This window comes from Lemur catta, chromosome 17, assembly GCF_020740605.2.
Source record: "Lemur catta isolate mLemCat1 chromosome 17, mLemCat1.pri, whole genome shotgun sequence".
Classification (NCBI taxonomy): Eukaryota; Metazoa; Chordata; class Mammalia; order Primates; family Lemuridae; genus Lemur; species Lemur catta.
This window is the reverse complement of record NC_059144.1, coordinates 22,925,116-22,948,986: the sequence shown is the minus strand read 5'-3', so window position 1 is coordinate 22,948,986 and position 23,871 is coordinate 22,925,116. Positions and strand designations below refer to the sequence as shown.

The following is a 23,871-nucleotide window of genomic DNA, read 5'->3' as shown; positions in this document are numbered from 1 at the left end:
AAAAAAGAAGATGGAGGGGCTCTTGACTGGCTTAAATTTCTGTGATTTGCTTCTGCTTCAGCCAAATCATTCCTTTATTTTACGATCCCAGGTCTGGTTTTCTTCATGTATGACCTCCCCAGGGAGCCCCCAGAGAGATGAGGATAGAGGAAGGGGAGAAAGAGTATCCAGGTGCTGGAGAGGGATGTGTTTGGCTCTTGGCTTCTCTTTTGACCAGATCTCTGCCACTGCTCATCTGTAAGACTTGGCCAGTGCTTTCCTTTCTCTGAGCCTTGCCTTCCCTGGTGTATAAAGAGGGTTGGACTAGAAGACCCCAGAGGGCATTCTGTGGTCCCCCTCTCAGTCTGCCTGCTCTCTGTAACTGGGGGTGTGGGTATTTTTCTGTGTGTATCAGATTCTCTGTGACTCAGTTTCTCTCTCTGAGCTCCTCAGTCTTCCCAAATCTCTCACTGCCTTGTCCCTGCCCTAGTCGGTCTCTGAATCCCAGCCTCCCTGTCTCTCAGTGGAGTGTCTCTCTCTGCCTTTGTGATCCCCTGACAATGGGAGGTAAAAATAGCCCAGGGGCCGTGCTGGTGGAGATAAAAGGGAATTTGCCTTTTGTGTCCTGTGGCCAGGCTGGGGGGGCTGTGACACGTGGAGATTGCTGACATAGCTCTCCTCCACTGACCTTGACCGTGGCAATAAAAGGGGTAGCACAGCTCCCTGCCCTCACCGTGGTGCTGAGGTGGGTAATCAGGGCTGGGGTTGGAGCTGAAGGGAAGGCAGGAGGAGGGGTGGGTGAGTGTGCCTGTGGGTGGGCACGAGTCTTCCGTACCTGTAGGAGAGGATGCTCTGGGGTTTGAGGGTGTGCACATGTGCTGGGTGCTCACCCAGGGCAGCTGAGGTGGGGAGTCCAGGGGGGTTACCTAGTATCTGGCCTTGTGGGTTGGAGGATCATGCCCCAGTTTGGATCCCCTGGCCCCTCGGCTCCCTCATCACTGCCATCTTCCAGTGCCTGCTGCCTTGGGCAACCTTGAACCTCCAAGACTTCCAGCCCCTCCTCTTCCACCTCTCACTGCCACCACCATGATGGATGTGAGTGAACTCGGGGAGTCTGCCCGCTACCTCCGCCAGGGCTACCAGGAGCTGATGAAGGTGCACACTGTCCCATGGGATGGTAAGTGAGGGCAGAGGGCACAGCCTTAGAAGCCCTGTGGGCTCAGACCAGGAGTGGGGAGGGGTGGCACTCAGCTCAGGGCTGAAGGGGCATTCTGGCCTGACAGCTTTAGGCATGGACTGGAGACTCAAATCCCAGGGATCCTGTGTCTATCAGTATGGTTCCATGAGCAAACCTTGGTTTGTTCCTCTGTTAAATGGGATAATACCACCTGCCTCCTGGATCTGCAGCCTGTGAGGACTCAGGCTGGAGCCCGAGACCTCTGAGATGAGACTGATCAGCATGTGTGCAGGCTGTCTCCACGTGTCCAGAGGACCTGTGCTGGAGTTATTTTTAGTGCTTTCCATAGAACCAAAGCCACTGTTTATTAGGGACAGGAACGAAGGCTGTACTATTTATGACCTGGTCTGCTCATAGGACAATAATAACAATAGGCAGTATGTATCAAGTGCTTATGATGTGCCAGGCCCAGAGCAGATGACTTTCCACGCATCAACTCAACAGCCTGGGGAGGTGGGGCCCAGGGCCAGACCTAGCCTCATAGAGGTACAACCCTCTGCAGTTGCACAGGGCACCACGCTTAGAAGAGCGTTGCACTTGATTTAATGCTCTGCTATTGCCACCTTGAAATTTTTAATATGTTTTTAATAGGGAGGCCCACGTTATCATTTTGTACTGAGGCCTGCAAATTATGTAGATAGTCCTAACCAAGGTACTTGGCAGAGCAGGGAACAGAACCTGCTGGTCTGCAGCTGAGTCCATGCTGTTAACCACTATGGGATCTGGACTCTGGGCTCAGCTGGCCAGGCGGGAAAGAGCACAGCACAAAAAGTTAGGAGGCCTGGGTTTGGGTCTTCAGTGAAATAGGGGAAGTGGGACCTCCCCGAGAGTTGTGTGCCTGATTGACATTGAGGGGCTGCTCCATACGGAACCTCAGGAGATCCCCATAATGCTTTGCTTGTGAGGGAACAGGCCCAGAGAGAATGAAGGATTTTCCTGAGGTCACAGGGCAAATATGGCTAAAGCAGGGATCTGAACCCAAGTGTGTAACCCAGACTGTTACTCCAATCAGGGAGTCATTTGGGATCACTAGGGACCCTCCCTCCTCTGCCCTTCCAGAAGCCTGGGTTTAGAGGCTTTGTCACTGGGGCTCCTGTGTCCTGGCAGAGGGCCTTGAGAGGGGCACAGCTCTATGGACAGGGCTTGGGAACCCCAGCTGTCCGACCCCTGGAGGTGCCTAGGCCGCTTTCAAAGCCCAGTGCTCTCTCTGCAACCCAGGCAAGAAGCGAGTCTGGGTGCCCGATGAACAGGATGCCTACGTGGAGGCCGAGGTCAAGTCGGAGGCTATCGGGGGCAAAGTCACTGTGGAGACCAAAGACCAGAAGGTTCAGCTCCCTCTTTCCTGGGATTAGCTCCTCTGCCCCTGGGGGCTCCTGGCCTGCAGGATCTGTACCCTGGATGAAGGGAGTCTGGGAGTGTGTGAGTGGGGGTGAGAGTGAGGTCGGTCTGTGCCTCCCTGTTCCCTCGGTGACCCAGCCTCCCTGCTAGGTGCTGACGGTGCGCGAAAGCGAGCTGCAGCCCATGAACCCACCCCGCTTCGACTTACTGGAGGACATGGCCATGATGACGCACCTCAACGAGGCAGCCGTGCTGCACAACCTGCGCCAGCGTTACGCTCGCTGGATGATCTATGTGAGCCGCGGGCCGGGCTGCCGCGGGCGGGGTGGGGCGGGGCTGTGAGTGGCAGGGGCGGGGCCAGCGTGGGGCTGCTCGTAAGATCTTTGGACCCTGGAGGGCAACTGCAGGTCCAGGGCAAGAAGCTCAGCTATGCTGCTATGAAGGTGGGGCCACCTGCTGGGGGCAGGAATAAGGGGCGAGGGCAGGATGGCCACAGAGGGTGTGTCATGGCAAGTCAAGGGGCTCCTTGGGGAATATCGCAGGGGTCACTGTTGTGAAGACTGGGGCCTGGGGGTGGGAACTTGGGGGATCCCCAAATAAACCCAACTGATACACTCTTTCCTCAGACCTACTCAGGCCTCTTCTGTGTCACCATCAACCCCTACAAATGGCTCCCGGTCTACACGGCCACCGTGGTGGCCGCTTACAAGGGAAAGCGCCGCTCTGAGGCCCCACCCCATATATATTCGGTGGCGGATAATGCCTACAACGACATGTTGCGCAGTAAGGGCCATCTCGACTTCTCTTCCCAACCCGAGACCCCTACCCCAGCTCCAGGGTGGCCTCTGTAAAGTACCCCTGTCCCTCCACTTACACTGCCCTCCTCGTGTCGCTGCTGGACACTCAAGCACAGCCATTCTGTCTCTCCACGTGGGAGCTGGTGGCCTTCCCGTTTCTGGCCTTGGTTGGTGGGGGGCTGCCCCAGGGCCATGGACACCCAAGGTGTTTTCTGTGTGGCTGGTCCCTCACTTGCTGACTTCTCTATTCCCTCCCCTTTCCTCCAGACCGAGAGAACCAGTCCATGCTGATCACGTGAGTGTGGGGCTCCAGGGGTGGGGTGGGAAATGCTGGCCATCTAGTGGGAAGAAGGTGGAACCAAAGTCTTTTCCCAGGGTTGAATCCAAAGTGCTAGGGCAGGGCTTTTGCATCCTGGAGCCACTGTCCCAGCTGAAGCTAGATCAGGCCTGAGCAGTTTCTCTGCCCCATCATAGGTAGATGTATTATGGGTAGGGGGTAGGGACAGGATGCCCAAGCACCAGAGTGGTCACCAGCTCCGATACCTCCTTTCCCTAGGGCCAGGAATCTCCCACCTTAATCCTTTGGGGGTTCTAATTCTGGGTCAAGGGTAGGTGGGAGATTCCTTTTGCTTTCCTCCTCCTCGTATCTCTTTACCTGTGAATCTTACCTCTGATCTTTTCTTTGCCTCATTGGACAATGGTGGAATTCTTACATGCCAGGTTCATGTCCAGCCGAGCCAATACGGATGTATGTTTGTGGGTGAGAGAGAGAGAGAGAGTGTGTGTGTGTGTGTGTGTACACAGCCTGGCAGTGAAGAGCAAAGGCTTTTAATCCAGATAGACCTGGGTTCAAGTTCTCACGTTTCTACTCCCCAATGTGTGTCCTTGGGCCTCTGAGCCTCACCAATAAAAACAGAACAATCCTACCTACCACAGAGTTATAAGGAGTTGGTGAGTTGATATATGTGCCTGGCACACAGCAGGGACAGTCGCAGAACTTCTGAGGCCCATTTCATTGCCATAAAATGGGGACGATAGGGGTTTCTGGGGCTTAACTGAGCTGATGAGGGTGGAGTACTTGGCCAGCACCTGGCACTAAGTGCTCAGCAAACAGTGGCATCATCATGTGTGTCATCTCACAGGGATGGTCTACACTGGCTTGCTTTGTAAGCAACTCCACACCTCTGAGGGTTGATTTCTCCCTGGGGGTTTTGAGTTGGGGGTCTTGAGTTGAGGGGAAGGGGAGAATGGAGACCCTGATTGAGGGATGGGGTTTTGGGGGCTGGGAGGAATAGGCCAGATGGGCATTGGTGACTCGTGTTTGTGTCGTCCAAGCGGAGAGTCGGGGGCCGGTAAGACGGTTAACACCAAGCGGGTCATTCAATACTTTGCCATCGTCGCTGCCCTGGGAGACGGGCCGGGCAAGAAGGCCGTAAGACTTGCCCACTCGGGCACCGCCCCCCACTGCTTCTCGCTGTTTTTCTTTTCTTTCTTTCCCTCCCTCCTTTTTTTTTCTTTTTAAAATTTTACTCTCCAGCCCTGCCTGAGCCTCCCACCCTGGTGGGGGACTCTGGCCTGAGCAAGGCTTGACCAGAAAGGCTGTGGCCACCTCTGACACACTGTGTAACTCTGTTCTGAGCCTTCCTGGATGTTCCCATCTATAACACGGAGGGGTGGGACCACATCACTGCCCCTAAACTTTTTTGTGTAATTTTTATCTTCCATCGTGATGTTCATGTTTTGAAAGAGTATGCCAGATAGGCTGCTTTTATTAAGAGGTGATTGTTTTCTTGGTTTTCATGCACTGAAGACACAGTTACCTGCTGCCAGTCAGAAGGAGCAGGCGTATATTATACACAGAGACTGGCCAGAGCAGAGGGCATTGGAATTTTCAACAGCTGGGGTTGGGGTGGGCAATTTTATGCCCTGTGATTTCTGTACAGTTTTTAGCAATGTCCATAACAATGGGGGCCCAGGTTTTTTAATCTTGTTTTTGATTTTGAGGTACAACATTCCATTCCTAGCCAAGGGCCAGCTGTTCAGAGCTCTGTGGCTACTCCCGAATGGGCTGCCTTTTCTTTGCAGAGCCCAAGGCCTCCCCCCAACACTGTCCTCAACCTAGTGCTGTTGAGCCTTGCTTTATTCTGGGGCATTTTTCTTTGTTTTTTTGTTTTTTTTTTTCTTTTTCACATTTTCTTTCCTTTTTGCTTTTTGCTTTTTCCCCTATTTGATTTTCTTGATTTTTGATTTTTATTTCAGTTTTGTTTTTTTGTTGTTGTGGTTGTTGTTTTTGTTTTGTTTTGTTTTTTTCTGTTGACTTTTTGGTACTTTTTCCTCCCTCCCCTTCCCACCCTGTTTTCCAAATCCTTAAATGGTTTCTGGGGATGCTGCAGAAAGTTGGGTTGGTCGGGTGACAGGAAAAGATGGCAGGAAGAGGCCAGAGCTGGCAGGAACCCAGCTGGAAGGGCTCGGGGCAGGGGAGCACCCGGGCAGGTGGAGTCCGGGGCAGTGGGTCAGGCAAGGGGGTTGGAGGGAAAGCTGCCTACAGGTGCTGTGGATACAGGAACTTAAAAGCTTTATCAAGCTCCCTCCCCTTGGCCCCATAATTGGGCCCTGCAGAAAAGCACTGAACAGCAGTGTATGGTGAGGGGGCTTCTGTCCAGTGGAGGCTCCTGCCTCCCTCTGCACAATGTCCCTGGGGGCATTTTTTAGTCTTGGGCTCTCTGGAGGCGAATGAATGACCACAAAGTCCTTGGTGGCATGTCTGTTCTTTCCAGAATCCATTCCTTCCTTTCTCTCCCTTTCTTTCTAGGCTAGGAGGGAGGCTCTGCCCAATTCAGTAAGTCTCTCTAGGAGACTCACAGGAGAGCTGTAGGCGTCACTGGAGGCAGGAATTGGGGCTCGTGCCTCCCTGCTGCTGCTGCCTGTGTGGAGTCTGTTTCCTCATTTGCAAATTAGAGCTAATAACATACACCCGGCAGGGCCATTTTGCATACTAGTAGGTGTATGATCGTACCATGAAGATACACCTAACCATGTTGCAAAGGAGAAGTAAGAGGGCTACCAGGGAGGGCGGTTAGGGTAGGAAGGCTCAGAGCGGGAAGGGTCTCTTCCAGCTTCAGGGCATCAGGAAGGCCTTCCTAGAGGAGTGGGTACTTGAGGTGGGCTCTGAGGGGAGTAGATTTTAGTTTGGAGGCCCCTGGAGCTTGGAGCAAGGGCCCATGACATGGAGTGTGGGAAATGAAGGGATACCAGAGAGGCCAGAGACAGGGTTGGCGGAGAGGAAGGACTTCGAGTGGGAGACCCCAGGTGCCACCCCTGCCTCAAGACCCTGGCTAGGGCCATGCTCACTTCCACTTTCTGGCATTTTTCCTTCTAACAGCCCTAGGAGGGTCAGGCCATGGGCACTAGGGTGGGGGCTACACTTCTGGGTGACTAACGTTCACTGTCCTGCTAACCACTGCCCTCCTGCCCCCACACCCTGGTGAGACCTCACACCCTCTAACGTGTCTGCCTTTTCTCCCCAGCAATTTCTGGCAACAAAGACTGGGGTAAGTGTGGGGCCATACGAGTGGGGCGGCAACAATGATGAGGTCCTGGGGACACCCCCCTTCCCCTGCACAACCAGAGGGGCCATGGACTGCTCTGGGCTGCCCGTCGGTGAGCACCGTGCCTGACAGACCCCTCACCCCCTGCCACCACCAGGGTACCCTCGAGGATCAACTCATCGAGGCCAACCCCGCCATGGAGGCTTTTGGAAATGCCAAGACCCTGAGGAATGACAACTCCTCCCGTTTTGTGAGTGGCTACAGTGGGAGTGGGTGGCTGGGGCTGGAGCAGGGTCACCAGCAGGGAGGGCCCAAGGTGGTGGGAGCCCTCAGTGGGGAGGGTGGTGCTGGCCGAGGCTCCAGACGAGGGCTGCCCCTCTGTCCTCAGGGCAAGTTCATCCGCATTCACTTTGGTCCCTCTGGGAAGCTGGCCTCTGCGGACATTGACAGCTGTGAGTCTGGGAATGGGCGAGGGAGGTGGGGAAGGAGGGACCCAGGCTGGGCCAAGGCCCTTCCACTCTGACCCAGCATCGTCATCACGTCCTTTGGGCTTCCCGCCTGCTCTGGACATTTCTCCCTGTCCCCCGATTACTGCCCAGCTCAGGCCACTTCACCTCTCACTGGAACGTCACACCAGCCTCTGTGTGGTCTCCCAGCCTCCTCTCCCCTACCTGGTCGTCTTCAAGCCATACTTTCTCAGACTGCATCCTGTCCCTGCTGAAAAGCCTTCTCTAGATCCTGTCACCTGAAGATGGAGAACCAAACCCTTATTTGGCCAGTCAGGCTCCTTGCGATCGGACCCCTGAGCCCCCACACTTCTCTCTGGCCCATGCGGGGCAGGCCTGGCCCACACCCCTCCTGCCCCAGCCTCAGGCCTACGTAGAGTGCCCCACCTTTTCAGGCCCCTGCTGGGAAGCTCCCTAACACCTCTCATCCCGCCTGACGCAGCCCTGGGGCACAGATGCCGGGTGCCTGAGCCACATGCACAGAGGGGCCCCTGTGCTGATAATGCCCTGCCTCAGGGTGCACGGCTAGATCCTGATGGATAAGCATGGCCCTGTGGCTGGGGAAAGGATAAGTCTTCATTCCCACTCCAACCCACACACACAGACCGACACACAAACACCCACATTCACACCCCCCCACACGAGGACGCACACTGAGGTACAGGCAGACCCACGGCCCAGTGACACAGGCGCCAACGGAGAGACACCCTCCCAGCACACGCTAGCATGTGTGCAGACACGGCACCCCTGCACACCCCCACCCCTCATCACCACCTCATGCTCCCTCCCGTCGGAGCGTCCACTCTGGGGAGGTGCAGGAGGTGATAGGCTGGTGTCGCCCCTTGTTCTCAGACCTTCTGGAGAAGTCACGGGTGATCTTCCAGCTGCCTGGTGAGCGCGGCTACCACGTCTACTACCAGATCCTGTCAGGGAAGAAGCCAGAGCTGCAGGGTAAAGGCCAGAGATGGAGGGGGTGGGAGTCAGACCCCAACGGGGCTGCCTAGTGACTGTGGTATCCCTTCTTTCCTGTCCCTGAGTCCCCGCTGGGGCTCGTGGTTATTGCTGAGCCCTCTCCCTTCCGCGCAGGGAACCAGCCTCTTACCTCCGCTGCCCTGCCAAGGTTGTATAGTTTCTCACAGAAACCTGAGCCCCTGCTGCTGTTTTGAGACTAGAGAGGCCCCAGCCGGCACCAAAGGGGGATGAATGACCGTCTGGGCCCAATTCCCCTCCCTTGCAACCCCCTTGAGGGCTGAGCCTGGTCCTCCCTGAGCCCCAGCACCCGGGATCTGGGCCACAGGGATGAGACATGGGGACTACGGTTCATTCCCCAGAGAACCATAAAGAAAGAGAAGCCACCAACGGGGGGTGGGGACAAGAAATGCAGGCTCCAGAGAAGTCCTGGGTGGGCCCTAGACTCCTCCTGGGTTGGGGCCCCCAGGACCACCATGCTGGGATGGGGGAGGGAGAACAGCTGGGTGAGCATGGCCTGACCTGCCCTTCTCTCCCCAGACATGCTGCTTCTGTCTATGAACCCCTACGACTACCACTTCTGCAGCCAGGGCGTCATCACGGTGGATAACATGAACGACGGGGAGGAGCTCATCGCCACTGACGTACGGGCAGTGCGGAGGCGAGCTGAGCGGGGCTGCGGTGTGAGGGAGCGGTTGTGCCCTCAGCCGCATGAATGGTCCGGGGGCAGTGCCTGGCTGGAGGAGCCCAGGCTTCTGTAAGTCCACCATCCTGTCCCCCCACCTTCCAGCACGCCATGGACATCCTGGGCTTCAGCGTGGATGAGAAGTGCGCCTGCTATAAGATCGTGGGCGCCCTCCTGCACTTCGGCAACATGAAGTTCAAGCAGAAGCAGCGGGAGGAACAGGCTGAGGCCGACGGGACGGAGAGTGAGGGGCCCTGGCTTGACCCAGCCTTCACCTTGACCCTGATTTCCACGTCCTGTCCCTGATTGTTAACCCTAACTCTTGTCCACAACCTTTGACCTCAGTCTCACCTAGCCCCAACTCCAGCTCCAGACCCTCTCCCTTTTGAGGCTATTACAGTTTGCTGGCCTTAAACTTGACCCCACTCAACCTCCCTCTCCCAGCCCCAGGCTGAGGCAGCAGAGCCCCCAAGTGCCCACATTGTTGTCCTCCTCCTCCCTTATCCCCCCCATGTGCCCTGCCAGGTGCTGACAAGGCTGCCTATCTGATGGGGGTCAGCAGTGGGGATCTCCTCAAAGGCCTTTTGCATCCCCGGGTGCGTGTGGGGAACGAGTATGTGACCAAGGGCCAGAGTGTGGAGCAGGTGAGCTGCTGGGGGCCAGGGCCTACCCAGGGACAGCCGGGCAGGGTCCCCCCTTGCCAGGTCCCAGCCCAGCCTCCCTACACCTCCAGGTGGTATTCGCTGTGGGGGCTCTGGCCAAGGCCACCTACGACCGGCTGTTCAGGTGGCTGGTGTCTCGGATTAACCAGACCCTGGACACAAAGCTGCCCCGGCAGTTCTTTATCGGGGTGCTGGACATCGCTGGTTTTGAGATCTTCGAGGTGAGAGCAGGCCCACAACCCCAGGCTCTGTTCTCTCCAAGGTGGAGGACCCTGGCCTACGTGGGGCAGGAACCCTGGGCTTCTGCCTGGAGGCGGGGGCTGAACTTGTGCACATCCCTGCTCCTCTGTGGGCCTCCCTTTCCCCATCTGCAAGGAGCCTGCTGAGCTGGGCACCTCCCTCTTGTAGTTTAACAGCTTTGAACAGCTGTGTATCAACTTCACCAACGAGAAGCTGCAGCAGTTCTTCAACCAGCACATGTTTGTGCTGGAGCAGGAGGAGTACAAGCGGGAGGGCATTGACTGGGTCTTCATTGACTTCGGCCTTGACCTGCAGCCCTGCATCGACCTCATCGAGAAGGTGGGGCTCGGGCAAGGTCATTGTGAGCAGGGGAGGGTGTGTGGAGTGATGCTTGTGTGTGAGCAGGCCTGTGCAAGTGGGTGTGTAAGTTTGTGACTGTGCACTGAAGTGTGTGTCATCCGTGTACATATGTATGAAAGGGATTGTGTGCATCTGAATAGGCGTGTTGGAGTTGAACGTGAATGAACGTCGGTGAGTGTGTGTGAGCAACATGAGTGTGCATCGCAGTACGGTTGACAAGAACCCTCCTGGGTGCACAGTTTTGCAGTTCAGCAAGGCCCTGTTTGTAGCCACAGTTTCCCTGGATCCTCAGAACTGCCCTGGGAGCAGGGAAAGGTGTTTTCTTGTTTGTTTTTTGGATTGTGAAACACTACATTTATTTACCCCTTGTACAAAGAATGGAAAAAAGAAAATTAAAGAAAATTTGAAAAACTGGAAGTAAAGGGGAAAAAAATGTTTTCCCCAATCCTACCACAGCCAATATCATGGCACTTGGGTTAATGTCCTCCAAATCCTTTATCCTGGGCATCCATTTTCTTTTATAGACACAGACGCATTTTGCATCCTACTTTTTCTCTGAAAATGTATTTCGACTGTTATTGAAGGTGGTAAGAATAGTTCATGCAGCAGATGATTTTCATACAATGCATTTCTGTAATCCTCTATTGTTGGGCAGTTGGTGGTTGAGATTTTGCTGTCATATCAGCACTGAAGGTCTCATTTTCCCATTTTGCAAGTTAGAAAATTGAGACTTAGGGAAGTGTGAAGGTTCCAGAGCTAGTCAGTGAGGAAGCCAAAATGTGAACTTAACAGCCTTTTTTTTTAACTTATGTGTGTGAGTGTCTGTGAGCTGTGGATGTGGCCGGGATGAGAGTGGGTGCAGAGATGCTGGTTTGAGTTTGCACACTTCTTTTTTTAAAAAATCAGTATAATCACCCTTTAAGGGTTTGCACACTTCTTAGAAGCTAAGAGGATGACTCAGTGTTGCAAGTCGGACAGAAGGGGGTTGGAAGCCCAGCCGTAAACTTTTCTTTCTCCCTTAGAAGATAGGGTTCCTGGGAGTGGATCTGGTCTCTGACTGTCCAGGCAGATCTGGGAAGGCTCCCAGAGAGAGGTGGTCTGGGAACAGGGGTGCAGCTCCGCCAGGATGGGCTGGCTTGGCGGAGGCTCTTCAAGCTTGTTCCCTATCCCCAGCCGCTGGGCATCCTGTCCATCCTGGAGGAGGAGTGCATGTTCCCCAAGGCCTCAGACGCGAGCTTCCGGGCCAAACTCTATGACAACCATGCAGGGAAGTCGCCCAATTTCCAGCAGCCTCGGCCTGACAAGAAGCGCAAGTACCAGGCCCACTTTGAGGTGGTCCACTATGCGGGCGTGGTAGGTACCTGTTGGAACCCCAGCACTCGACCCCCTCTTCCCTCCCTCCTCCAGCTGTCCCCACCTTGGCTCAGCACCTGTCTTGTCTCTGCCAGGTGCCTTACAGCATCGTGGGCTGGCTGGAGAAAAACAAGGATCCCCTGAACGAGACAGTGGTCCCCATCTTCCAAAAGTCACAGAATAAGCTCTTGGCAACCCTCTACGAGAACTATGCAGGCTCCTGTTCCAGTAAGTATGGACGGATGAGATCGCCGTTCTGATAAGGGCCCACGGAGCAGCATTCCCTGGAGTGACCAGGCGCCTTGTCTTTACTAGCTGAGCCCCCCAAGACTGGGGTGAAAGAGAAGCGTAAGAAGGCAGCATCGTTCCAGACGGTGTCCCAGCTGCACAAGGTGAGGCCCTGTCTGGGCCCCATTTGGACCCACTGGGCCTCTAGCCCTGTCCTTCACCCCCTGCCCTGTCCCCTGGGCGGGCGGCTGTTAAGACTTGCAGTGATGTTTAACTCCTCTCCACGTGAACATCACAGCAAGTCTGTGCTGCTTCCCGTCCTCAGCTGCCTGGGCAGGGTTTGGGGGGATGGGGTGGGAGCCCCGGGGCCTCTGGGAGGGGGGGGCATTTGGTGGGGAAATGAAGACTTTGGTGGTGGTGATGGGAGAGGGCAGAGGGTCATGTGGAGCGAGAGTGAAAGAACGAAAGTGGGGGGCATATCGGCACCTGCTCCCCAGACTTAATGGTCCTGACCCACTGAGGCATCCAATTCTGGTTCTCTGCCCCTGTGCCTTCTCCCCACTCTTCCCCACTCCCAGGAGAACCTCAACAAGCTGATGACCAACCTGCGGGCCACACAGCCCCACTTCGTCCGTTGCATTGTCCCCAACGAGAACAAGACCCCAGGTAGTCACCCAGGGCTGGCCTGGTGGGAGAGGGGGACCGGGAAGAGGCCAGGACGCGGGTCTTCTCCCTTTACCTCGCAGGGTCTGCACAGCCTTAATTGAAGTAGGCCCTGGGTCTGGACTGTGTTTCTTTCTCTGGGGCCCGAAGTTGTGTCCACTGACCTCTGACTTTCCCCTTTAACGCCCCCATGTCCAGGTGTCATGGATGCCTTCTTGGTGCTGCACCAGCTCCGCTGCAATGGGGTCCTGGAGGGGATCCGGATCTGCCGCCAGGGATTCCCCAACAGGCTGCTCTATGCCGACTTCCGGCAGCGGTGGGTGGCTTCTGCCTGCTTCCTCCATGCGGGGCAGAGGCAGCAGCCCGAGGGTGGGAAGGACACACACTTCAGAACCTGACAGACCAGTCCCCAGGGCGAAGCAGGGGCCTGGACAGGCATCCCAGGGAGAGAGGGAGGTGGCTGACCTGGGTCGGGGACTGGGGTAAATCCCAGAGGTGGCGCCAACAGGCTCGACCATGCCTCGGATACAGGATAAGAAAGAAAGAGACACGGGTGACTCCAGGCCTGGGGTTGAGCAGCTGGGGAGTCGGTGCTAATTTATTGAGATACAAAGACAGGGTTTTGATTTTTGCGGGGAGGTGAAGAGATAGCGGTTGGAGCTCAGCTTTGTGCATGTCAAGTGTGAAATGTCTCCGGCAGACGTCCTAGAAGAGAGCTGGAGAGGGAGATTGGATTTATTGTCTGGAGCTCAGGGAGCAGGCAGGTCGGACGTAGACATGGAGCCAACCAAGAATTCTCGGGACTGGCTTCCTCTAACACCCGATGCACAGCGCGTGCCTGGGCAGTGCCGTCAGCTCCCCTCTCCCCTGATAGGCTCGATTCTGTCAGGCTGTAAGAGTACATGGTTCCTCCCCTTCCAGAAGGAACTGTAGCCATCCACACTATGCTTTATAAATGGACGTCCCTACAAATACAGTACATAGGGACACACACATGGTGCTGTGAGTTTGTTTTCTAATGTAACAATCTGTCTTGGAGATTGTCCTCATCAACGGGCGTCTGTGTTTTATGGCTGTGAAGCATCCCATAGTCTAGCGACCCACACGTTTGTTTAATGGGTCCCCCTAGTGTGCAGCCTTTCTTGTTTCTGGGGTTTTGTCTTCACAGTGTGGCCACAGCCCATCTGATCCCTGTGGCCCTGTACACGTGCACGTGCTGGGGGCACTTGCTCTTTATTAGAATTCTCTCCCAAATGTTTCTTAACTTTGTATATGGTATAACATGCCCCCTTCTTTATATTTTTTGCCTTAAAAATTTATAAAAGTAGTAATTCATGCCTCTTATAAAAACTGTAGCCTCTTAAAAAACTTAGCGAATGCATTTAAATGCTCTGCCCAGGTTTTTGAGCAGAATGTGCCCAATCCCCCAAGGCGATGATGCCTCCTCTGCCCCTTGTTCCGTGTGCCCCTCTGGAACCTCTGCTCCAGCCTCGGAGAGGCCCAGGAATGGTCTCCCTGCCACTCCCACCAGCCTCCTCAGTTGGCCTCCCTGTTCTCTGTGGTCTGTGCCCCTTGCCCCAGCCCTCTCCTCACCAGCCCTCCCTGCCGTCCCAGATACCGCATCCTGAACCCCAGCGCCATCCCGGATGATACCTTCATGGACAGCAGGAAGGCCACGGAGAAGCTGCTGGGCTGTTTGGACTTTGATGCCGCCCAGTACCAGTTTGGCCACACCAAGGTCGGGGTACCCTGGAATTAGGGCTGAGCCTGATTGGGGGCACCACACTGGGCAGGGTTCACGCCCACGGTTGGGGGTTACACTTCGTTGCTCCCCCTGGCCCCCAGGTGTTCTTCAAGGCTGGGCTTGTAGGTGTCCTGGAGGAGCTCCGTGACCAGCGTCTGGCCAAGGTGCTGACGCTGCTGCAGGCCCGGAGCCGGGGCCGCCTCATGCGGCTTGAGTACCAGCGCCTGCTGGGAGGCAGGTGGGTGTAGGAAGGCGGGGGGGTGGTGTGGCCACTGTCCCTCAGCTCAGGGAACCAGGCTCCCCCAATCCTGTCCTGCTGCCCTGAGGTCAGATTATCCCCTACTGCTGGTTGGGGTGAGAGCACGTGTCTCTCCACTCCTGGAGTGGTAATGAGGCAACAGCATTTTCCAAGACTCTAAAGTGCCAGCCCCCAGGCAAGATGCTTTATTTGCACTGTCTGGGTTAAAGTACGCAGCAGTCCTGAGAGGTAGGTGCTGTGGTTATCTGCACTCGGGCAGAGGGGGTGTGAGTCAGATCCAGTGACAGCTGAGTGCCCCTGGCCTGTGAGCCCAGGCCGACTGACCACAGAGCCCGGTGGCTTAGCAGCTCCTGGGGTCTTCAGACACTTGCAGAGGCTACCGGGACATTCAGGCTCATGAGTCCTGTCCTGGAGGCAGGCCTGTGGGCTCTTGGGCCTCTCCCTCCATCTCACCTATAAAGCAGAGGCATTAGGTACCCGTTCCTGAGGGCTGCCGGGAAGACTTCGAGAGCTGACCTGCCCCAGGTGCACATCAGGGCCGTACCTGAAGGGGGCAGCGCTGAGCCAGCTCACAGCCCAGGGCCGCCCCTCCGCAGGGATGCCCTGTTCACCATCCAGTGGAACATCCGGGCCTTCAATGCCGTCAAAAACTGGTCGTGGATGAAGCTCTTTTTTAAGATGAAGCCATTGTTGCGCTCAGCGCAGGCCGAGGAGGAGCTGGCGGCCCTGCGGGCGGAGCTGCGGGGGCTGCGAGGGGCGCTGGCTGCTGCCGAGGCCAAGCGCCAGGAGCTAGAGGAGACGCAAGTCAGTGTCACCCAGGAGAAGAATGACCTGGCCCTGCAGCTGCAGGCAGTGAGTCGGGGGCAGTGAGGGGTCCCCCTTGGTGACCTGGTGCCCCTGGCACCCCAATGCCCCAGGCTGCCCTAAGGAAACACTGCAACCAGAACCAGGGCCCGGGCAGCGCTGGTGTGCTCTGGGCGCTCAGGCCTTCCCTGGATCTTTCTTCCTATTCCAGAGGCGCCGTGAGATAGGGCCTGTCACGTTCCCACCTCCCCACCGCAGGCCTCAGTCTGTCCACGTCCTAAAACTGCCACCCCTGTGCCACCCTGGCTTCTTGCTAAAGCTGCAGAGGAGCCTCAGCGGCCCCCCCTACCGCCCCCCTGCCCCGGCGCCAGTGCTCCTTGCTGTCCCTGAAACAGACCCATGCTCCCTTCTCCGGCTAAGGGTCACAGGAACCCAGGGGGCAGGTAACAGAGTAATAACCAGAGGACACAGATCAAGGGTCTGGAATCTCCCAAGTCCATAGAGCACATTTTCCTTCTGCACATATTTCTGAGGATTGCTTGTGTGTCAACCAACACTAGTGCTGGAGATACACTGGTGGGAAACAAGGATGGCCCCAAGGTCACAAAACTTACCTGCTAGTGCAGGAGACAGTTACACAGCCAGGCAGTGAGGAAACGAAGGGCAAGAATACCCAAGCCCTCTAGAGACGGCCGCTGGGAGCCCCTCCACGGCCAAGCAGGGCTCGGCACACCCGCCCCCACCCCCTCGCCCAGAAGGCCTCGGCCTGGTGTTGGAGAGCAGGCAGGGGCTTCCCTCCTAGAGCCCTTGTTTGGGCCTCACTCTGGGTTGCCCCTGGTGTCTAATGTCCCCCTCTTGATGCCCCTGTGTGTCCCTCTCCCTGAGCCCCTTCAGGGCCAACAGCAGGTCAAGGCACTCCTTGGTCTTCAGCCCAGCTGACCATGGGGCTTCAAACCTTTGCATGGACAAAGCAGGTTTCTTCTCCAGGGCCTGTTCTGGTGTTTTCAGCTGGTTTCCTTGGCCCTGCCTTGACTGGGCCCCATGCCCTGTGTCCCCGCTAGGAGCAGGACAACCTGGCAGATGCTGAGGAGCGCTGCCACTTGCTGATCAAGTCCAAGGTGCAGCTTGAGGGGAAGGTGAAGGAGCTGAACGAACGGCTGGAGGACGAGGAGGAGGTGAACGCCGACCTGGCTGCCCGCCGGCGCAAGCTGGAAGATGAGTGCACAGAGCTCAAGAAGGACATCGATGACCTGGAGCTGACGCTGGCCAAGGCTGAGAAGGAGAAGCAAGCCACTGAAAACAAGGTGTGGCTTTGGGAGCAGGCAGCTGCAGGTCCCACTCTGGGCTCTGCTGGGCCCCGGTGTGTGGCCTTGAGTAAGTCACTTCCTCTCATGGGCCTCAGTTTTCTCATCTGTCAAGTAGGGTCAGCAGCACTTACCCCATTAGGGTGGGTGAGGATTTGGCGTGTAACTGGCCTCTGCCAAGCACACACTGAAGGGCATTGGGTGCTCAGCAAACTCTTGCAGTGCTCATACATCCTGGACTACGAGCCCCCGCCAGGACAGGAACCTGTATCCCCAGCTCTGTACCTCCCAGGTGTCTTCTGACCTTGAGCCCTCATGACGGCCCTGTGTTCCCAGCGCTTAGGAGTATTTTTTTTTTTTTTTTTTTTTGAGACAGAGTCTCTGTTGCCCAGGCTAGAGTGCCATGACATCAGCCTAGCTCACAGCAACCTCAAACTCCTGGGCTCAAGCGATCCTCCTGCCTCAGCCTCCCGAGTAGCTGGGACTACAGGCAGGCACCACCATGCCCGGCTAATTTTTTTTTTTCTATATATTTTTAGCTGTCCATATAATTTCTATTTTTTTTTTTTTTTTTTTTTTTTTAGTAGAGATGGGGTCTCGCTCTTGCTCAGGCTGGTCTCGAACTCCTGAGCTCAAATGATCTGCCCGCCTTGGCCTCCCAGAGTGCTAGGATTACAGGTGTGAGCCACGGTGCCCGGCCAGGAGTATTGACTCTATCACACAGGAGGGGAAAGTGAGGCTGGTATGGGAAGTGTTGCATTCAGGTTCTCACAGGTGGTCACCATGGAAGCCAGGACTAGGAAACAGCTGTCGCAAGTACCTGTTGATGCTACAAATAGCAGACATTTCTCGCTTCCATCTGGGCCAGGTGCTGTGCTGAGTGCTCTGTGAGCATTTGCTCGTTAAGCCTCAGTGCAGCTCGAGGAGAAGCGTGTCATCCCTTAGGCATGAAGCAGTGCGGGCTCAGAGTGCAGTGGCTCGCCTGAGTCCCATAGCTGGAAAGGGCAGCTGCTCTGACCTGGAGTGGTAGCTGCTCAGACCAGAGTGCGAGAAGGAATGTCTTCATGTAACCTTGGCCCTGGCACAGGTGAAGAACCTCACAGAAGAGATGGCTGCACTGGACGAGTCGGTGGCCCGGCTGACCAAGGAGAAGAAGGCGTTGCAGGAGGCCCACCAGCAGGCCCTGGGCGACCTGCAGGCTGAGGAGGACCGCGTGAGTGCACTGACCAAGGCCAAGATCCGGCTGGAGCAGCAGGTGGAGGATGTAAGGGCCACATGAGGGGCCGGGCGGGGGGGGGGGCAGGGTGCGGGCTGGCCCGGGCCGTGGCTGAGCCCTGCCGCATCCTGCTCCTCAGCTGGAGTGCTCCCTAGAGCAGGAGAAGAAGCTGCGCATGGACACGGAGCGGGCCAAGCGCAAGCTTGAGGGCGACCTGAAGCTGACGCAGGAGTCGGTGACCGACACTGCCCAGGACAAGCAGCAGCTGGAGGAGAAGCTCAAGAAGTAGGTGTGGGGGAGGGGGAGGCAGCACTGTGGCCTCCTGGCCGGCAGGGGCCTCCTCAGCCTGCACCTGGGTCCTCATTCCCTGCTGGAACCAAAGAGGTCCCGTGTCACTGTAGAGGCTAAGTGCAGGGCTGAGAGATGGGGGTCACTAGGGTTCAGGGGTAGTCTGCGCCCTCCCTGGACTGAGGGCCCCAGCCAGCGTCCAAGGATGAGCGTAACAGGAGCCGAGCAGCAGGTGTGTGGGGTGAAGTCACTTAGGACCTCAGGGAGGGGGGTGCTGAGGAGGACTGGCGGGGCGTCACCTGGGGCCTGGGCTGGCTCACCCACCCTGTGGCTCCCAGGAAGGACTCTGAGCTCAGTCAGCTGAGCCTGCGGGTGGAAGATGAGCAGCTCCTGGGGGCCCAGCTGCAGAAGAAGATCAAGGAGCTGCAGGTGCGTGGGGGTCGGCGGGCGAGGTCTGGGGTCAGAGTCCACAGAAGTGACAGCCGCCCACCTGCCCACCTCAGGCTCGGGCCGAGGAGCTGGAAGAGGAGCTGGAGGCAGAGCGGGCGGCCCGGGCCCGCGTGGAGAAGCAGCGGGCGGAGGCGGCCCGGGAGCTGGAGGAGCTGAGCGAGCGGCTGGAGGAGGCTGGCGGCGCGTCGGCCGGGCAGCGCGAGGGCAGCCGCAAGCGCGAGGCCGAGCTGGGGCGGCTGCGGCGGGAGCTGGAGGAGGCGGCGCTGCGGCACGAGGCCACCGTGGCAACCCTGAGGCGCAAGCAGGCGGAGAGCGCGGCCGAGCTGGGGGAGCAGGTGGACAGCCTGCAGCGGGTGCGGCAGAAGCTGGAGAAGGAGAAGAGCGAGCTACGCATGGAGGTGGATGACCTGGGCACCAGCGTGGAGACTCTGGCCCGCGGCAAGGTGTCTGCCTCCTTCCTGACCCCGCCCTCTGACCTCATACCCATCCGGACTCCAGCAGCTGACCTACCCTTGACCTCTGGCCACCTCATGCTAACACTGACCTCACACCAGCCTTGAGCCTGAGCCCTGACCCTTTAACCTGGCATCCGGCCCCACCTCCCAGCCCCTACCAGTGCTGACCTCAAGCCCTGAACTCCTAGATCCTTGTCCCTGGCTCCACGTCATTTTTGAGCCAGCATCCAATTCTAACCTCAGACCCTTGACCCAGCAGTAGTTGTGACCTTAGCCCTGATTCCTGAACTCTAATGTCCTGAACCCCAGCACCCAACCTTGACCCCTGACCTTTCTACCACCTAGTCCTGACAGCTGACCTCTGACCATTGTCCCCAGCTGACTCCACAGCTATATCCTAACACTTACCCTGACCCCCTGGCCTTGGGATTGGTCCAGCCCTCCGCGATCTGACACCCACCTGTTAAGCCAGGAGCCCTGCAGTCGAGTTCCTGACCCTGAACTTGGTGCTCTGATCTGAGTCCTGGGCCCATATCTAGCTTTCTAGTTCCCCATCCCAGGTCCCAGTCTCTGACTTGCAGCCCCAGATTCTGCCCTCTGATGCACAAACTTGACCTCTGACTCCTGACCTGGGATCCCAGGCCAGTGCAGAGAAGCTGTGCCGGGCCTATGAGGATCAGCTAAGCGAGGCCAAGATCAAGGTGGAGGAGCTGCAGCGGCAGCTGGAGGACGCAAGCACCCAGCGAGGGCGGCTGCAGACCGAGAGTGGTGAGGCTGGGGGCTCAGCTGGGCCCCCCAGGTGGGGCCTTGGTGCTGCCCTCGCCTGCCTGACCTGCCCACTTGCCCCTTTGCCTGCAGGGGAGCTGAGCCGCCTGCTGGAGGAGAAGGAGTCTCTGATCAGCCAGCTGAGTCGCGGGAAGGCCTTGGCCGCCCAGAGCCTGGAGGAACTGCGGCGGCAGCTGGAGGAGGAAAGCAAGGTGGGCTGGCACTGGCGACTGCGGGGTGGGCAGGGGTACGCCGAGGCCCTGGCCCGGACCGATGCTGAGGTCACTGGTGTCCCTGCAGGCCAAGAGCGCGCTGGCCCACGCCGTGCAGGCTCTGCGGCACGACTGCGACCTCCTGCGGGAGCAGCACGAGGAGGAGGCGGAGGCCCAAGCGGAGCTGCAGCGGCTGCTGTCCAAAGCCAATGCAGAGGTGGCCCAGTGGAGGAGCAAGTATGAGGCAGACGCCATCCAGAGGACCGAGGAGCTGGAGGAGGCCAAGTGAGTGCCTTGGCAGCCAGGCCATCACCGCGCAGAGGTTTACACCTGTGCTTCTGAGCTGTTTCGGGGGGTGCAGGGCGATGCTGGGGCTGTTGTGCTGGCCTCCCTCCCTACACAGTCCGCACCCTGTTTGGTCCCGCGGCCTAGAAAGAAGCTGGCGCTGCGGCTGCAGGAAGCAGAGGAGGGTGTGGAGGCCGCCAATGCCAAGTGCTCGTCGCTGGAGAAGGCCAAGCTGCGGCTGCAGACAGAGTCAGAGGATGTGACCCTGGAGCTAGAGCGGGCGACCTCAGCGGCTGCCGCGCTGGACAAGAAACAGCGACACCTGGAGCGGGCCCTGGAGGAACGGCGGCGCCAGGAGGAGGAGATGCAGCGGGAGCTGGAGGCGGCGCAGCGGGAGGCCCGTGGCCTGGGCACTGAGCTCTTCCGGCTGCGGCACAGCCACGAAGAGGCGCTCGAGGCCCTGGAGACGCTCAAGCGGGAGAACAAGAACCTGCAGGGTACGACCTGCTGGGCACCAGGGCCAGGGCGTTGCTCTGGGGTCCAAGCACCTTGGAGTCACACTGGTGGGGCCGCTTGAGTGAAGTGACCTGGGTTGGAGCATGAGCCCTGAGGCGGCCCCTCAGTGCCTTGTCCACCCTGCAGAGGAGATCAGTGACCTCACAGACCAGGTCAGCCTCAGTGGCAAGAGCATCCAGGAACTGGAGAAGGCCAAGAAGGCGCTAGAAGGGGAGAAGAGCGAGCTCCAGGCCGCACTGGAGGAGGCCGAGGTTAGGGGCTGGCCCCAGGGGCGGATGGACACCGACCCGCTGGCCTCGCCTACCTGAACACCCGTTCCCAGCCCCCACCCCTGTCCTGCCGCTCTATCCCCAGGGGGCCCTGGAGCTGGAGGAGACCAAGACTCTGCGGATCCAGCTGGAGCTCTCCCAGGTCAAGGCTGAAGTGGACCGGAAGCTGGCAGAGAAAGACGAGGAGTGCGCTAACCTGAGGTGTGTCCCTCGCTTCTCCCATCCCCGCCTCCTGCAAGCAGGAGAAAGGGAAGCAGCACATGCAGCCTTGTGCGTGTGGCTGGCACAGACCTCTGGTCTCCTCCCACGTGACTTTCTCAGGTCTGGGTTGTCCCCATTCTAGTGGTGAATCTCAGAGAAGCTATAAAGGACTTGTCCAAGGTGGCACAGTAGGGCAGGGGTCAGTTTGTCTGCCTGAGCCTCACGCTTGTCCATGAACTTGCTGTGAGGGGCAACAGGCAGTCACAAGGGGCTTTAAACCAGGAAAGGATGACTCATTTGTTCCCACAGTGAGTTCCTGTCTCCGATGGTCCTTGGGTGTTTGTAACTCCAGGTGTGGTGGCTGCACCCGCAAACCCTCTTGGAGGCCGCAACCCCCCTTTTCATGCTGCCCTCCCGTAGGCGCAACCACCAGCGGGCAGTGGAGTCCCTGCAGGCCTCCCTGGACGCTGAGACCCGGGCCCGCAATGAGGCGCTGAGGCTCAAGAAGAAAATGGAGGGTGACCTCAATGACCTGGAGCTGCAGCTGGGCCACGCTACCCGTCAGGCCACGGAGGCCCAGGCGGCCACACGGCTGCTGCAGGCCCAGCTCAAGGAGGAGCAGGCAGGGCGGGACGAGGAGCAGCGGCTGGCAGCCGAGCTCCGCGAGCAGGCGCAGGCCCTGGAGCGCAGGGCTGCGCTGCTGGCTGCGGAGCTGGAGGAGCTGCGGGCCGCGCTGGAGCAGGGCGAGCGCAGCCGGCGGCTGGCGGAGCAGGAGCTGTTGGAGGCCACCGAGCGCCTCAACCTCCTACATTCGCAGGTGGGGATGGGGGTGCACGGGGACAGGCATGTCACAGGCCTGTGGGCCAGCTCTGAGACTCTGCTTCCCTCCAGAACACAGGCCTCCTGAACCAGAAGAAGAAACTTGAGGCGGATTTGGCCCAGCTGAGTGGGGAGGTGGAGGAGGCTGCCCAGGAGAGGCGGGAGGCAGAGGAGAAGGCCAAAAAGGCCATCACTGATGTGAGGCGGGGCCCGGGGGCAGAGCCCAGGACTTCCCCTGGGGCTGGTCAACTCCTGACCAGGCCACCTCATCTCCCACAGGCTGCCATGATGGCTGAGGAGCTGAAGAAGGAGCAGGACACAAGTGCGCACCTGGAACGGATGAAGAAGACACTGGAACAGACGGTGCGGGAGCTGCAGGCCCGGCTTGAGGAGGCTGAGCAGGCTGCCCTCCGCGGTGGGAAGAAGCAGGTGCAGAAGCTGGAAGCCAAGGTGTGTGCGGCCTCTCTCGTCCTTTCCACAGGCGGGTGGGCTGCCCCTGGCAGGCTCTGCACCAGGCCCGTCCCCCGCTGTCCGCAGGTGCGGGAGCTGGAGGCTGAGCTGGACGCGGAGCAGAAGAAGCACGCGGAGGCCCTCAAGGGGGTGCGCAAGCACGAGCGCCGGGTCAAGGAGCTGGCGTACCAGGTGGGTGACGGGGTCCCCCTTGGGGTGGGGGGCAGCCCTAGAGTTGGCCCCGTCCAAGCAAGCCCTGAGTCCCCTTCGCCTGCACAGGCTGAGGAGGACAGGAAGAACCTGGCTCGCATGCAGGACCTGGTGGAAAAGCTGCAGAGTAAGGTCAAGAGCTACAAGCGCCAGTTTGAGGAGGCGGTGAGTGCACTGGGTCCGGGCACCGGGCACCAGTCAGCCTGGGCCAACCCCTGACCCGGCTTCAGCTGTGGCCCCAGGGTCTGTGGCCAGGTGAGGCCCCAGCAGCAGGGGGCCCAACAGGTGGCAGCTCTGTGTCCCAGCTCAGTGACCCCGTGGGAAGAGACATTTCTAACAGCTCCAGGAAGAGACTAGACCATGCTCTGTTGCTCCGAACAGACCCCACGTGCTTTCCTCTCGCCAGGGCTGGCCTCTGATGGGCCAGCTTGGCACACAGGCACCTCTTGAAGGACTGTCCCAACTTCCTGCTGTGGGTACTGGTGAGGCGGGACACTGGTGGTAGGAACAGAGTTGAAGCTGAGGAGAAGCCAGCCCCCTTCTGGGCATGGGGTGGGAACCAGCATGAGCACCTCAGCTTCCGCAAGGGCAACCAAGGCCCCGCGTGTGCCCTCAGGAGCAGCAGGCCAGCACCAACCTGGCCAAGTATCGCAAGGCCCAGCACGAGCTGGATGACGCGGAGGAGCGGGCGGACATGGCCGAGACCCAGGCCAACAAGTTGCGGGCACGGACCCGAGATGCCCTGGGCCCCAAGGTGAGGGAGGGGGTACCACCCTCGGCATGGAGGGGGTGTGGGGTGACAGGGGGTACAGCTCACTCAGCCATCCCTCTCCCCTTAGCACAAGGAGTGATGGCCTGAACTCCATAAAGCCCCAGGCTCCACAGAGGGATGTCAGCTGTTTACCCCTCCGGCTGAGGCCCCCCACACCTCGCCACCTTGATCCTGTCATGTCTTCATCCCCATCGACTGACCTGAGCACACCCCGAATAAATGCCACAGCTGCAGCCAGTGTGCTTCTCGTTCTTTGTGTGTTCCTTTCCCCCTCCTGAACCCCAGAT

At 58.3% G+C, this 23,871-nt stretch overlaps 1 protein-coding gene across 2 annotated transcripts; it reads left to right on the top strand.

Moving 5' to 3' along the window:
- Positions 1-1,046: 1,046 nt before the first annotated feature.
- On the top strand, positions 1,047-23,824 carry MYH7B (myosin heavy chain 7B). Of its 2 annotated transcripts, XM_045528741.1 has the most exons (41): positions 1,047-1,156; positions 2,435-2,541; positions 2,705-2,848; positions 3,181-3,337; positions 3,619-3,646; positions 4,687-4,783; positions 6,879-6,902; positions 7,057-7,149; positions 7,288-7,351; positions 8,258-8,356; positions 8,915-9,018; positions 9,165-9,303; positions 9,585-9,703; positions 9,793-9,942; positions 10,130-10,300; positions 11,495-11,674; positions 11,770-11,902; positions 11,990-12,066; positions 12,481-12,568; positions 12,764-12,881; positions 14,180-14,303; positions 14,411-14,547; positions 15,165-15,420; positions 16,434-16,676; positions 17,764-17,940; positions 18,032-18,177; positions 18,519-18,609; positions 18,684-19,073; positions 19,727-19,853; positions 19,944-20,062; positions 20,151-20,347; positions 20,495-20,844; positions 20,990-21,114; positions 21,218-21,333; positions 21,754-22,150; positions 22,225-22,350; positions 22,432-22,602; positions 22,690-22,794; positions 22,882-22,977; positions 23,429-23,566; positions 23,652-23,824. In XM_045528741.1, the coding sequence occupies exons 1-41, from the start codon at positions 1,066-1,068 to the stop codon at positions 23,661-23,663; spliced, it is 5,826 nt and encodes a 1,941-aa protein (XP_045384697.1). In that variant the 5' UTR covers positions 1,047-1,065; the 3' UTR covers positions 23,664-23,824. The 2 variants fall into 2 exon arrangements, with proteins under 2 accessions (XP_045384697.1, XP_045384696.1); XM_045528740.1 differs by lacking the exons at positions 1,047-1,156; positions 2,435-2,541; positions 2,705-2,848; positions 3,181-3,337; positions 4,687-4,783 and having other exon boundaries at positions 3,625-3,646.
- The last annotated feature ends 47 nt before the right edge of the window (positions 23,825-23,871 follow it).